Source organism: Asterias amurensis, chromosome 12 (assembly GCF_032118995.1).
Source record: "Asterias amurensis chromosome 12, ASM3211899v1".
Classification (NCBI taxonomy): Eukaryota; Metazoa; Echinodermata; class Asteroidea; order Forcipulatida; family Asteriidae; genus Asterias; species Asterias amurensis.
In genome coordinates this window covers 12,703,833-12,719,316 of record NC_092659.1, presented here as the reverse complement: position 1 = coordinate 12,719,316, position 15,484 = coordinate 12,703,833, and the positions used below count along the sequence as shown (strand labels likewise).

Here is a 15,484-nt window from a genome sequence, read left to right as displayed (position 1 = left end):
GGCGCATTTGGGTTTGTCTTTGTTTTGCTTTATTTATTGTGTTGATTGTAGCTTTGCCAATCCACTTCTAAGCTATGTTGATTTTAATTATTTTAACTTTTTTTTATTTCACTGACCTACGTATGTTCTTGTCCATGCCCTCAGTATTAATCACACGTCTGCTTGGAATTGGGGGGAAAAACGTTTAATGAGATGGTCCCCCTCCACTGAGTTATGAGGGTTACTGCCATTTGCAAACGCTTGATACCAACTGTCACATCGCTAAAGGTGGATGGATTTGTAGTTCATGTAAAAATACCTACAAAGTTGTTTATGTTTTCTTAGCAATATAGCCACTTATCTTTCATTATAGCATATAACAGCAATCTATGACCCTACCTTAAAGCAAACTATCAAAATGAGTCTCCGACTTTACTAGCTGGTAAAAATTGTAAGGTTTTTCTACAATGTACACGTGTGTAATCGTTTATTTTTAGCAATATGTTTTGGAAGTACCAACTGTCCTAACGGAGGCTCATGCACCAGACCTGATTTGTGCAGTAACTGTGATCGTGGTTACTACTCACCGGGCTGTGATAGTAAGTAAACACGACTTTTACTGGAATCCTTTTTGCTTCAGTATTATCGGTTCTAACATTATAAGAACTAAAGTGGTAATTTTTGGAAATCCCTCATTTTGGTTTTGTAAAAAAAAAGCGCAGTAGCACATAACGTTATTCATTTTCAATGGAAAGTCTGAGATAGTCAATAGAGGCAGGAAAGATCCGCCAAGTGGCCTACTCAACACAACCAATGGAACCGGAACATTTTTAGTATAACCTTACCACAAAAAAGTATGTTTATGTATTTTATAAAATTAGCAAGTAGCCCGCATGCACTAATAGTAATCATTTTAAAATAAAGTAAGCGTTTGGTGAGGAGCTACAATTGTTCCTTTTATCAATTATTATTATTTTCTTTTAATTACTGTGGTAAAATCCGTATGAAATTTGATACCCGTTTAAAATCATAAAATTTATTGGACTTAAATTAGAACTGTATTTGAAGCTGAAAAAAACGAAAATTGAGTTTCCCTTTTTAAAGATAAAAGTTATTTGAACCGTAGAATTTGTCCACGTGAAAGAGAATAATAATATATTATACTAATTATCTCAGATTGTCCAATGAAAATTATATTTTGCATGAGCTACTGCGTTTTTATCTAAACAACATTTTAAACTGATTTCAAATAATACCATTTTTGCTCTTATTGTGTTTTATTGCTATTTTTTTTTATGCTGTACTAATTTTGTTCCTTAAACTCATTTTGAAAGATTGAGATATTATAAGATTCACATTGCGGATTTTCCCCATTATCAAATTTGTAATTAATGACCTGGTGACTTGGCCTAGGTAAACTGAAATCTACCAACAGGCAGTGTATTAACTTGTGACGAATAGGATTGTAATATTATATTTTAAAAATACTTTTGAATAAATGACTCATTCAATTTGTGAAGGCTGCACACAGATTGCCAACTGTCAGGCAGTGTTCTGCAGTAATAGCTATGATCAGCAATGCGACACGTGCGACGGTTATAATGAGCCATCTCTTGGTTCTGCCTACAAGAAGACGGATGACCAGACACGATGCATCAGTAAGTAACGATTTCCACCAATTAATACGTGTTTCGTAGCCATTACAAAAAGAGGCCAAGAAGTGATGTATTCAAACGAGATAAAATTTCGAGGAGCTGCCAAGCAAAATACAACATGTATTTGTTTACAATTAAAACAGGTGGATATCCGCATTTGTGTACTCTACAGATCTATAACACTATGCCAAACTGCATCAAAATACAAAGATGCGGCGTAACCATGCAAGTGAGATTTTAAAAATGAACTAACTTGTCTTTTTAGCCACTGTAGTCTAACGCCTTCCAGGTCATAATCGATCATAATCCTGGTCCCGTGGTGCCTAATCCATTTATTGTCATGTCACACATCTGTTCCTTGCTCTATGGTCACAGCAAGGGCTCAAGCTGACACAGAATCCTAGCTTAAAACTCATGTTGAACTACTTTCCGGGTCAGGCCGACCTGGAAACGGGTCATGCACCGGGGTCACCGAATCCGGTTTATTTTTTTAACCTGTTTTTGTTTTGTTTCTAAGTGTGCACATATTTGAGTCATCGGATATGTCAATTTGGCCACTTAATTTACTTGAATGCTGACCTACTTAATTCAATACCATAATCCCTTTTCAATTGTATTTCCTTATAGAGCAATGTTCATGGAGGGCAGACAGCAACGCCTGCTACCCAGGGTCCTGCACGAATGGAGTTTGTTTTTGTACCGCTGGGTTCTATGGAACTGACTGCAGATCAAGTGAGTTTATGATTGATCCCGATGAAAAGTGTATTGCGTTTTGAAAGTGTTGCTGTAGGATTCTAATGAAGCAGACCGCTGTTCTTACACAGTAATCTCCTCTGCTCTTTAAAGTCACCTGGAAGTGGTATTTTTTCAAAAAAAAGCTTTTGTCATTAAAGGCAGTGGACACTATTGGTAATTACTCAAAATAATTATTAGCATAAAACCTTTCTTGGTGACAAGTAATTGGGAGAGGTTGAAAGTATAAAACCCTGTGAGAAACGGCTCCCTCTGAAGTGCCCTAGTTTTCGAGAAAGAAGTAATTTTTCACGAATTTAAATTCAAGACTTTAGAACTTGAGGTCTCGAAACCAACCATCTAAACGCACACAACTTCGTGTGACAAGGGTGTTTTTTTCTTTCATTGTTATCCCGCAAGTTCGATGACCGATTGAGCTCAAATTTTCACAGGTTTGTTATTTTATGCATATGTTGAGATACACCAACTGTGAAGGCTAGTCTTTGAAAATTAACAATAGTGTCCACTGCCTTTAAGATGTTTTGATGAGTGGAATGTGAATAAACAGTTGTGCGTAGACTGAGGAGGGCGAGGTTGGGGATCATCTCCAGATTCGCGGCATTTCTTGAGGATGCGTTTCACTGTCTGGGTTTGACGTTCGATGAAACCATGACCTCGCGGGTAGTACGGAGATGAGGTCGTGATCTGGAAACCATATTGCTCAGCCAGTGATCGGAATGTGAGGAAGTGAACTGGGTACCATTATCACAAATGATTACTTCTGGAATTCCTTGCTCAGCGAAAAGCACTCGGTTGAGTTTGGTGACTGTATTTGCTGTGAGGTCATCGAGTTTGCGAGTGAACAGAAACTTTGAATAGTAATCTGAGAAAATCAAATACCAAGTTTTGTCGTGGTGAAAAAAGTCCGCTCCCAATGTGTGCCATGGACGGGGTGGCACTTCCATGTTGATCATGGGCTCACGTGGTTGGGAACGTTGATACTTTTGGCATGGTTGGCATTCCTGGACAATGTTCTCGATATCGCGATAAATTCCCGGCCAGTAAACGCGTAGTTTGCATTTCTCCATGCCTTGTTGACCGTTATGTATTTGCCGAAGAATGTCTTGTAGTAGCGTTGTTGGGATCAGGATTCGACTGCCCACGAGGAGTACTCCATCATCAATGGCTATGTCATGTCGAACTGACCAGTAGGGCCGGATAGAGCGATTTGTCTGTTTGATACTGTCAGGCTAGCCCTGGCGGCCTTATTCGTTTTGTACTACAGTGACGTCCTGGACATCAGGGTAAATTTCTGGGGCGGAAAATTTTCACAGCTTCATAACTCAAATCTTACCTGCAAGAAAGCACCAATTTCAACAGATTCACATTCCATGGCAGCATATGTTTTTCTGCGGTGGGTTTTGATCGTCATATATTCTTCACAAATCCGTCATTTTCATGAAATAATGCAGCTCCCAACGTTAAAGATTCCCATTTTTGTCCGTACTCTCACAGTCTGCCGTGTGTACGCAAGACGCGCGACGCGCACATTTTGAATTGTGTTGTTAACGCTGTGTGCATTCAAGATACGGTGACCAAGAATTCATGCGTCTACGCTTGCATCATGCGTCTTGCACGCGAATGTATACGCGTACGCACGACAACAGACAACACTGTGAGAAAACGATCGAAACGGGAATTTTTTAACGTTGGAAGCTGCATTATTTCACGAGAATGACGGATTTGTGAGGAAAATATGAGGACCAAAACCTACCGCAGAAAAATGTATGCCGTCATGGAATGTGAATCTGTTGAAATTAGTGGCTTGTTGCAGGTAAGATTTAAGTTATGAAGCTGTGAAATTTTTCCGCCCCAGAAACGGGCCTCAATACTTAGGACTCTGTTCCTGTGTACAGAGAAAGAGTCCTATATAGGGCTACTGTCATGCCAACCTTCGGTGATTTGCTGTGTCGGGAGTTGCAGATTTGCGTCATTCTTGGTTTCTTGTCTGATTTTGTCCAGTTTGGTTGGCATGACACTGACGATGTGGTGTATCCGAATTTTCATGTGCGGAATAGGTTGACTCTCGCATGGGGAATGTCAGGAGAGGGCATCAGCGACAGTAGCATATCTCACAATCATAAGCCTGTATGCGTAGTAGAATGCTTTTGGAGCCGCGGTGGGGCTTTCATCAAGTTCTTCTTATGAATGTGCTGAAGGGGGGCGGTGGTCACTTTTCACCTTGAATCTCCTACCATAGAGGTATGTATGGAATTTCTCACAGCCATACATTATTTCGAGCAGTTTTCTCTCGATGTTCGCGTATCGCGTTTCTGCTGGGGTTAGGGCTTTGGATGCGAAAGCGATTGGGCGGCCATTCTGTACGAGCGTTGCGCCTAGCCCTTTGGTCGAAGCGACGACTTGAACTATCACTGGTTGCTTTTGGTCATAGTAGGCCAGTGTAGTCTGAGCTGCAAATAGCGATATCGTAGTGTTGAAGACTTTCCTGTGCGACGGGGACCAGCTGTATACAACGTCTTCTCGAAGAAGTTCTCTCAGCGACTCTGTTTGGTCGGCCAGGTTGGGGACGAAGGGACCCATTTAATTTACCAGACCAAGGAAAATGCCAGACCAGACCAATGGGCACTGGATAATGATCCTTTGGATCGAGGCATAATAATGCGTAATCTGCCATTGTCTTTCTCTCGTATGACTAGGGAGTTGACCCAGTTTGTAGGCTTCGTGACTTTCGCTATGATGGATCTCTTTTCCATTTCTTTCAGTTCCACCTCAAGTCGTGCTTTTAGCTCTAAAGGGGCCTCGTCTCGGTGCATGTATAACATGTTTCGCATTTGGATCAACGTTGATATGATATTTGAACTGTTCGAAGCACCCAACGGTCTCGTCAAAGCAATCTGGATACATTTACAGTAGATCAGCCTTGCTTTTGATTGCTGGTCGTTTATCGAGTGGCGTAGCACTGTTTACATAGGTTGACGATCGTTGTATCGGGTTGGGTGTGGTAGGCTGTTGTGTTTGGTCTGCAAAATGAACTTGTCTGTCACTGCTGGATTGTTGATTGTTCTGCGCAGTTTGCTTTGGTGGGTTAGGTGTATTCTCAGTCCCATTTACCGGTTTCGTTTCCACCGAGCAGTGCAGTGTGAGCAGATTCAACGCTTGACAAGTTTGCAAACCGAGAATTGCTGGGCCTGCTGCATCTGTGACATAGAAAATGCAGTTGTATTTTGAGTCTTTGTATGCACATGGAATCTTAACTGTGCCCAGCTGTGTAATCTTGGATCCACCGTATGCGGAGAGGGCCATGTTGTTTTGCTGTAGATATTCCGGTTTCGGATTACCCTCGCTGTCTAACTTCTCTGGGAAGATAATGCGATAAAGGTGGACCGGTAGTATGTTTGTCGTGCTCCTGTGTCAACCTTACAACGGAGCTTGATTGGCCGTCTGCCCTTCTGCTTTATGTTCAGCGATGCGAAGACTTATCATTAGTCGAACCTATACTGTTAATGTTAAAGTCACCTGGAAGTGGTATTTTTTCAAAATAAAGCTTTTGTCACTAATATATGTGTTTTGATGAGTGGAATGTGAATAAACAGTTAACTAAGGTTTTAAAAAATCAGTTCTTATGTTAATTACAAATTTAAGAGTAGACCCCGACCCGAGAGGGCGCTGTTCGTGACGTCAATCGAGGCAGACTTTGCCTGTAATGCGTAGAGTAAACAGATTTGCAAAGTACATGTACGGACCAAGTCGTGAGTTTGAACGTTTTTTTTTTTTCCGGCAATGCCGACCAGGTGTATTGCTGCTGAATGCAGAAAAACACTTTTTGAAATGTACCAACTCACGACTTGGACGTACATGTACTTTGCACGTGTGTTTACTATACGCATTGCAGGCAAAGTCTGCCTCGATTGACGTCACAAAACGGGTAGGCGGAGTCAGCCCCCAAACAACTTTATATATTTTTTAAACATATAAATCGAGACAAACAATTACTAAAAAAATTGTTTTATTGTTCGTAAGCATATACTCTTACGTTTGAAAGAAATAAATTCTATTTCCAGGTGACTTTAATTGTGCCGATAGTGAGAAATTCATCATGGCTTTCCTCATTCTCTTAGACATAGTGCACACGTCTGCGAGGAGATTTGGAACGAGGGTTACGTTGCTGCTGTTTCCCCGATCTGCAAACGGATTTCCAGTGGTTGAACCACCAAAATCCTGTGAGCTGGATCCAGTGTCAACATCCATGATAAAGCATAATATTGATATATTTGTACCCTACATCACTAAGCTTGTAAACGAATCTCTTAGTTCCGGTTGTTTCCCCGATAGCCTCAAAGTTTCCTACATCAGGCCGCTCATCTGATCACATTCATACCTTCAACTTGTCCGACGTGTTCCAGTCAGCATACAAGCCTTTCCATGGGACCGAGGCTGCACTAGTCCGTGTGAGCAACGATATTCTCTCTTCAATGGACAATGGTAACCTTACAGCACTAGTCCTGCTAGACTTGAGTGCTGCTTTTGACACTGTTGATCACAACATCCTTCTCTCTCGGCTCCAGAATCACCTTGGCATAGAGGACACAGCCCTTGCATGGTGCAAATCGTATCTCTGCAATAGAACTCAGCATGTATGTATTGGTACCGCGATATCCGACCCTGTTGTTTTGAACTACTCTGTGCCACAGGGGTCGGTACTCGGCCCGCAGTGGTTTACGCTATACACTTTACCGATTCGTGACATCATCCTGAAATTTTATCTGAACTACCATGTGTACGCAGACGACACTCAGCTATACATCACGTTTAAATCTTCTCAAGAAAACGCCAATGCATCTATTGCAAGACTTGAGAAATGCATCCAAGAGATTCGACTTTGGACTCAACAAAACTTCCTGAAGTTAAATGATGATAAGACAGAGTTCCTTCTATTTGGGTCACGTCAACAGTTAACTAAGGTTTCAGTGCCATACATCTCCATCGGTGATGCTCGGATAGCTCCCTCGCTGAAAGCTCGGAACTTAGGGGTTATTTTTGATTCATCGATGACACTTCAGCCACACATTAGGAATATAGGTAAGATTCGCAAGTACTTAAAAGGTCATTCACGCATTTGCTACTTCTCGTCTTGACAACGGCAATGCTCTTCTCTACAGTCTTCCTAACAACCAGATTTCCCGACTTCAACGGCTCCAAAATACTGCTGCCCGCATTGTGACACTGTCTAGAAAATCCTGTTCTATCACCCCCATTTTGAAACAACTACACTGGCTCCCTATCTCTCAACGAATCATCTTCAAGCTGATGCTCATTGTCCACAAAGCTCTTAATGGCAAGGCTCCCCACATATTTCTGAACTGCTCAAGTTTACACTCCATCAAGGAATCTTCGATCAAGTTCTATGCTTCTCCTTATTGAACCCAAGTCTCGACACTCATGGGGTGACAGGTCTTTTGCTTCAGCCGCGCCACGCATCTGGAATTCTCTGCCACTTAATCTTCGATCTTGTCTTTGTACCGCAAAATTCAAGTCTCTTCTCAAAACTTATCTTATGTCACAGGTTTTCACTGACTAATTTTGTTGTGTCTGTTTTTTTCTTTGTGTTGTGTTTTGTTTGTATTTTGTTTTTGGTTTTACTGTGCCTTGAAAACCCAACAGGGTGGATATTTGCGCATTACAATTCTTCTTCTTATTATTATTATTAAATCATGCCCTCAAAGGTTCAAAATTACCCGAATTTTTCACGTTTGGAATGCGCTCCTCTAGGTTCGTCACGTCTTCTTTGACTTCCTACTCTGGAAAAGTTGTTGAGATGGCGTCATGTTTTAGATTAGTATTTCTCCTCGTGTCAAATGTGTGGTGTATTCCTGATTCGAAGCGCTGAAAAAGACGTCGGACCGGACCACTATTGCACTTACGAGTCTGACTTTCGCGGCCCACAACCGCCCATACTTTGGATATGCAGGAAACAGATGCAACCTGACACCATCTTTAGTTGTTTTGTTGAATCCAGCAGCAATACACCTGGTCAGCATTGCCGGAAAATGCAAAAGAAAACACTCACGAATTGAACCGTACATGTACTTTGCACCTGTGTTTACTCTATACGCATTGCAGGCAATGTCTGCCTCGATTGACGTCACAAAATGGGTAGGCGGAGACAGCCCCCAAACAACTTGATCTATTTTTTAATCGCGACAAACAATTACTAAAAAAATTGTTTTATTGTTCATAAGCATATACTCTTATGTTTGAAAGAAGAAAAAAAATATTTCCTGGTGACTTTAATGTGTCTATCGTTGAAATACGAGCAAACAAATTGTTTAAATGCGATTCATGTTATCTTATGTAATTACTTTAACAACAGTGACAACAAGTGAAAGACCTGTACTGTCAGAGTATCGTGCAACCCTAAGGAAGGGCTCAACTACCTTAGAAACACCGACCATCCAGGGCAGTACGGATACCGTCTATACGAACGTCAGAAACTTCATTGAAATTCAGATCGTATGGAAAAGCTCATACCAACCCACCCATCTCCCAGATCTAGGCAGTGGGCATCCGTACATTCAAAATGTAACACTAGGTGTTGTGTCAGCAAACGTTACTGCAGTCGTAAACCGTAAGTTCACTACGTTTCGTTACGTTTGTTACTTGTATTTAAATTGTTAAAATCCTGACCCTTGCTGCATATGCATGCATTGAGGATTAATTGTTGTAGTGCTCAGAGGTTGAACTCCAAGTAACATAAATAAACCAAAAAACGACAAGGATTCAATGGCATTACCGTAGAGTTGTAAACATTAGTTTACTGTGCTGCACAACCGTAAACACAGGAAGCACACAACCTGACAGTTTTTCCATATGGACAACTATAACAAACGAGGAAAGTATCGACAAACCATTGTCCCTGTATGGCTTCTTTCATTGGTAATCTTTAACAAAGGTAAAATGAACGCATTATATGATTATTTCCATCTGATGTATGCCTCTTTTAACATGGCCCTAGGAGATGGAACCAACACATATTCAATCATGACATCTGAACCATGCCCATCTGCCGGCTCTCGTGACGATCCTGTGACTACCTTGGTTTTATGTGACCTTAATTTCTCAATCAACTACAATTCATGGACGCCGACCACTGGAGATATGTAAGTTATAATACAAATGTTCGTATGCCTCATTATATAGCTTTACAAAGGGACAAGTACCTTTCTAGCTCCTCTAAAAACAGTCTGGGCACTCAAAGCAACTTGAGGTTATCACGTCGAATGCCCGGTCGTATAATTGACGATAAACTGTAACTATGATGGTGTGGGTTGTTATCTTTTGAACACAATTTCAGACTGAGGTATGACGTAACATCAGTCAGTGGCGGATACATGAAACTGTACGATAGGGACAATCCAGACACAATCATGACCCGGTACTACACGGGCAGCCGGACGTCAAGGTATTCAACTTTCACCTTTGACTTCGATGACCCCTACCAATGTGTGGATGTCGTCAGCGGGTGTCGAAATACTATGTTGCATGCTGGTGATGACGTCACTTCACAGGTAAGATTGTGTCTGTATACGTTTCTGTTACGTTTTAAATATAAAGAAAGTCGAAGTTTCCGAGCAATTAAAACTTGTTGGCATGTGTTCAGAGTAAATAAAGTAATATATAATCTTAATTTGCCCTACTTAATGTAAAAGACAACGATTACTGTGACGTGGGAAGGCTGGGTCGACGACCTTTCCGGTATCAAGGAGTTTGATCTACAAGTGAGACAACTGTCTGGAAGCAACGGTGAAGAGATGAAGGAAATCTTTGACAGTCCGGCTGTATATTTCAGTATCACTGAATCAGGACAGGACATCACCCTTCCTTATGACGGTACGTTGAACAACATATTGCAGTGTTTAGACTGGAACTTGAAGCTCGATGAAAACCCAAATTAATCAAGGATGTGCTTTTGGCATGTACTAAATATCATTATGCACTGTGATGGTTTTGAGACGAGACAGTGGTTTAAAAGTTCTATACTTGTCGATCAGTGTGCTCTGATTGTGGACTCTGTCGCTTAATCAAAAAGCCAGCTTCTTTATGCCACATTGTAATTATTAGCGTAAAACCTTTCTTGGTGACGAGTAATGGGGAGAGGTTGCTGGTATAAAACATTGTGAGAAACAGCTCCCTCTGAAGTGCCATAGTTTTCGAGAAAGAAGTCATTTTCCACGAATTTGATTTCGAGACCTCAAGTTTAGAACTTGAGGTCTCGAAATCAACTATCTAAACGCACACAACTTCGTGTGACAAGGGTATTTTTCTTTCATTATTATCTCGCAAGTTCGATAACAGATTGAGCTCAAATTTTCACAGGTTTATTATTATTTACTATTGGTAATTACTCAAAATAATTATTAGCATAAAACCTTTCTTGGTGACAAGTAATTGGGAGAGGTTGAAAGTATAAAACCCTGTGAGAAACGGCTCCCTCTGAAGTGCCCTAGTTTTCGAGAAAGAAGTAATTTTTCACGAATTTAAATTCAAGACTTTAGAACTTGAGGTCTCGAAACCAACCATCTAAACGCACACAACTTCGTGTGACAAGGGTATTTTTCTTTCATTATTATCTCGCAAGTTCGATAACAGATTGAGCTCAAATTTTCACAGGTTTATTATTTTATGCATATGTTGAGATACACCAACTGTTAAGACTAGTCTTTGACAATTACCAATAGTGTCCACTGCTTTTAAGTGAAAGAATTGAGTTTTTGGATAGAACAAATACACGGGGCATACCTGACTTAAACATGTTCGAAAACAAAAAAAAGTGTCATTTTCATGACATAGGGCGGGCAGAATGTTATCTCTAGCATTTCAGAATATAAACAGCAAGGGATGTGTGAGCATAATTTGTACTACCCACATTGATTATACGTTTTGAGTATTTAAGTTTTTAATGTTTTGTGAGAACCGCTCAAAACTAATCCTAAAACAAGCCAGGAATGACTGTTCTTCTGAACTTGAACTGAAGGTGTGTACTCCATCGTTTTGACTGCGGTTGACAACGCTGGTAACAGTCGCCTAGCTCGACGTTTCGTCTTCCTTGATAATGACCCGAATGACGTCACCATACAGGATCACGATACAAACCCACTGCGTGTTCTGTCTGCGACCACAGAAACCAACTTTGAGTGGATTACTGCACTAGACACGACTGGGGGAACTACCTCGGTGCATCTGGACTGGGCGAGCCATTTCATTAACTCAAAACACCATAACCAGGGGTTGTTGAAACCAATAGGTGAATGGGGTAATGGTAGTATTGACGATGGTGAGTATACCTACTTGTAAAGTTGTTTAAAATAAATAATGTTAAATTCCACTCTCTTTTCCAAATTCCTTTATAAAGTAACTGCTTTTAGTAGGACTGGAATTTGTTTTTCCTATTTTAATGATGTGTTGTCATTGAAGTTGAATGGCCCGTTTTTTGCTTATTTTCTCTGTACGCTCTGCGGTAAGATTTTACGTACAGGCCACGAGCACACTACAAAGTACTCGTGGTACTCGTAGTAACTTGCAACAAATAAACGCGAGATAATGTCGGAAGTATATTGTACATCTCGTAATAAACATGCATGTCTGAGCTTATGTCGTTTAATTTCCACTGAGCAGATTATGACCAGTATTTTGGAAAGCGAGGCCGTGCAGCAATCCAAAACGCATTCGGCATTACACAGTTCCGAGTTTTTCACGATGTTGACCATCAGGGTGGAAGGTCAATAGACGATGCGTCAGACGACAATACGGATCACTGGAGTAATGAAGCGTTGAACACACAAGCAACTTCCGACCTGACCTTGGTAGATGGTGATTCCATTCGCTTTTGGGTAGAGGCTCGAGATATCGCCGGTCACTTCGTGAGGGACAGTGTATTAGTTCATGCTGATTCTTCACCACCAATTATTGAAGATTTCTGGCTTGTTCGGGGCAATGATGTGGATATAGCAGTTCATAATTCAGTCGACTTGCATGATTTACGGTAAGATTTACTACGCTTGGTTAGATTACATTTCCTTTTATAACGTATCACTATGAAAGATTGATCTATGCAAAGTAAATGGATCTTCTCAAATGTATGCCGTCGGTAAGATTAGGCATATGTGACAGATAAATAATTTTGGAAAAAAATATCTTTGTGCAAAATTGTAAAGTCAATTTCCTTCCTTCTCATTCGTGAAAAAATCCTTCCTATGCTCTCTACCAGTGTTGAGTTTAGAACCTACGACATACACAGTGGGGTTCAAACCATCGAGTGGCGTCTATTTGACAACCAAACTGGGAGCGAGGTTGAGCACGACAATTCAACGGTTGCTGTAAGGAAGGTCGACAAGGTAAAACGAAATACATATGTTGCCTACCTCTGCAATTTTGGTACAGCTGTTGGTGAAAGCCTAAATAAAACCTATTATTGATGTGATGTTTGTTCTCTTAGGATAACGAATACTGTGATCCAGTAACATGTATGTGTGTCCCTGGTGGTGACTGCTACAATGTAGACTACGGGTTCAGCCCTACATTTCACGTTGGTGATCATAACTTTGATGCGTACATTAAACTGACGGTTACCAACCATGCTAGACTAGCAAGATCTCACACAATCAAGGTAAGATTCAAGAACAGATCCTCGAACAGTATGTGTTTTGGTAAACTGAAATCGAGTTAAATGACAATTAGCCTTTTTCATTTAACTAAGTCACCATGTCTGATATAAACATGTTTGCATAGATCACTGTGGACGCATCGCCCCCTCAAGCTGGTATGGTGCATGACGGGACTCGCGGGTCAGGTGAGGTCGACTTTCAAGAGGGCAATGACCTCGCTGCGCACTGGGAAGGATTCTTCGACAGAGAGAGTGGCGTCAAATTTTACCAGTATCTTTTTGATGTCATTTGCTGGAACGATGCAAACAGGATCCCTTCAAATGTAAGCTCCATAAACAATTATCGCAATATAAAGGCAAATACACGTATACACGAGGCGTCATGGTGTATCCACATGGTCAAACATATAATTTAAATCACTGTAAATGTACAAGCATTACACAAGCATATACATGTACATATAGCGAGGCATCATAAGTAGGTATGTACAACCATACACAGTTAAAGGAACACGTTGCCTTGGATCGGTCGAGTTGGTCTTTGAAAAGCATTTGTAACCGTTTGTTATAAAATGCATATGGGTAGAAAGATGTTGTAAAAGTAGAATATAATGATCCACACAAACATGCCTCGAAATTACACGGGTTTCCTTTTACCTCGTCGACTATTCACGGTCGGCCATTTATGGGAGTCGAATTTTTGACTGCCATAAATGGTCGACCGTGTTAGTTCGCACAGTAAAAGGAAAACTACGCAATTTTGAGACAAATTTGTGTGGATCATTGTATTCTACTTTTAAAACATCAGTCTAATCACGTGCATTTTATAACAAACGGTTATAAACGCTTTTCAAAGACCAACTCGTCCGATCCAAGGCAACGTGTTCCTTTAAAGTAGCATTGCAAAAGGGGGCATAGCTATGGCTATAAGCAAGTCACTATGAATCTCGCAAGCACATACAAGCGTAGAGGAGGCATTTAACTATTAACCTACATGAATTTTAGCGTACACAATTATTTAACTATTAACCTACATGGATTTTAGCGTACACAATTATTTAACTATTAACCTACATGCATTTTACATTGCTTATCAATGTGAAGACTTTCCTTTGACTTTCATAGAGTTAAAGCTCACGTAAAAGCGAGGACACCAATTAATACAAAGCATTCCAATGTGAGGACAGCTTTGCTTGGTGTAAGTACTTGGTATGGTTCCCATTCTGCCAAACAAATACAGGAATATACGAGGCATTTTCAATCCTACACATTTTGAGTCACGTTGCAGTTTACAATCGTATACAAGCTATACAAATTAGTTTACTTCTTTTGTGCTTGACCATTATTTTTAACCACAACAGATGACAAGAACTACCGCCACACATGCAAGTTGGACAGCGCCCTCACCGGGCATGTACTTCATCACAGTTATCGCCTACAACCGTGCCTTAGAGCCGTCTGTTCCTATTTGTTCTGATGGTGTCATGATCGACACTAGCCCACCAGAGTTGTCTAATATCTCAATCAGTGATGCTCGAATGAGGCCCGGTCTTGCGAAGGATAGCGAGGGGCGTGTGTGGTTCATTAATGAACATCGAATGAAGACTGAACTACTGAACGTGTCTGACGTTTGCAGGTATTAAACACCAATGTTTCGTTAAGTTTATCTCAATCCTTTAAACTAAAGTTGTGAATTGTATTCAATTGAGGGGGGTGCCAGCTATAGTTTTATTAGATTAGATAGATTAGATTTATTTATTTGTCCACGTTAAATACATAGAAACTTGATATCCACTGGCCAAATACAATAATACACAAACAATATAAAAACTACAAAAATTACAAAATAAGTAAAGTTAGAAATACAAAGCAACAACAGACAAAAAACCCGCTCACTAACAAAAATGCACCAGCCAAAACAACGCCAACCGGTCACGTAAGGACATCAAGACAACAACAGGCTGGGAATTTGTTCAACCCCCGTGTAGCAACCCGTGACCGGCTAACGCTGCCCCGACCAATCCATTTCAACAGTGCGGACAAAACATTATAAAACAGACGTACGCTTTCCTATCAAGTGCAGCGAAGACCTTCGTTTAATAACACTAGCTCCCTCTTCTAAACGGCTACGTTCTGCTGGTCTAGAGAATGCTTGCTGGGTTTTAACCTAAACATTTACAATGAGATTTATCCTAACTCACAAGGTTCGGCCGTTCAGTGTAAGGGCGACTTTACTTGTTTGTGCCTAGAGCCAAATCAACACTATCGCCAGCGGCACGTTGACACTTGGCCAAAAACTGCATAAACGTTTCATGAAAGATCTGTTCGTCAAACAAGCAATTAGGTATTTCATCTTATACATCTCGCTTCAAGCGCTCTTTTTGCGTCTTTATTGTGGCAAATCCCTTCAAAAACTATTTCCGAGAGTCATTTCATT

The 15,484-nt window shown here is 40.7% G+C and overlaps 1 protein-coding gene across 1 annotated transcript in view; it reads left to right on the top strand.

Annotated features, from left to right (window-relative positions):
* Positions 1-1,615: 1,615 nt before the first annotated feature.
* Positions 1,616-15,484, top strand: part of LOC139945079 (uncharacterized) — a 52,155-nt gene continuing 38,286 nt past the window's right edge. Inside the window, exons 1-12 of the mRNA XM_071942334.1 lie at positions 1,616-1,637; positions 2,262-2,366; positions 8,758-9,012; positions 9,400-9,544; positions 9,739-9,952; positions 10,094-10,274; positions 11,419-11,718; positions 12,060-12,426; positions 12,652-12,778; positions 12,880-13,050; positions 13,173-13,370; positions 14,409-14,683. Coding sequence (XP_071798435.1) covers position 2,366; positions 8,758-9,012; positions 9,400-9,544; positions 9,739-9,952; positions 10,094-10,274; positions 11,419-11,718; positions 12,060-12,426; positions 12,652-12,778; positions 12,880-13,050; positions 13,173-13,370; positions 14,409-14,683 — 2,234 coding nt within the window. The 5' untranslated portion in view covers positions 1,616-1,637; positions 2,262-2,365. The remainder of the gene's footprint in view (positions 1,638-2,261; positions 2,367-8,757; positions 9,013-9,399; positions 9,545-9,738; positions 9,953-10,093; positions 10,275-11,418; positions 11,719-12,059; positions 12,427-12,651; positions 12,779-12,879; positions 13,051-13,172; positions 13,371-14,408; positions 14,684-15,484) is intronic.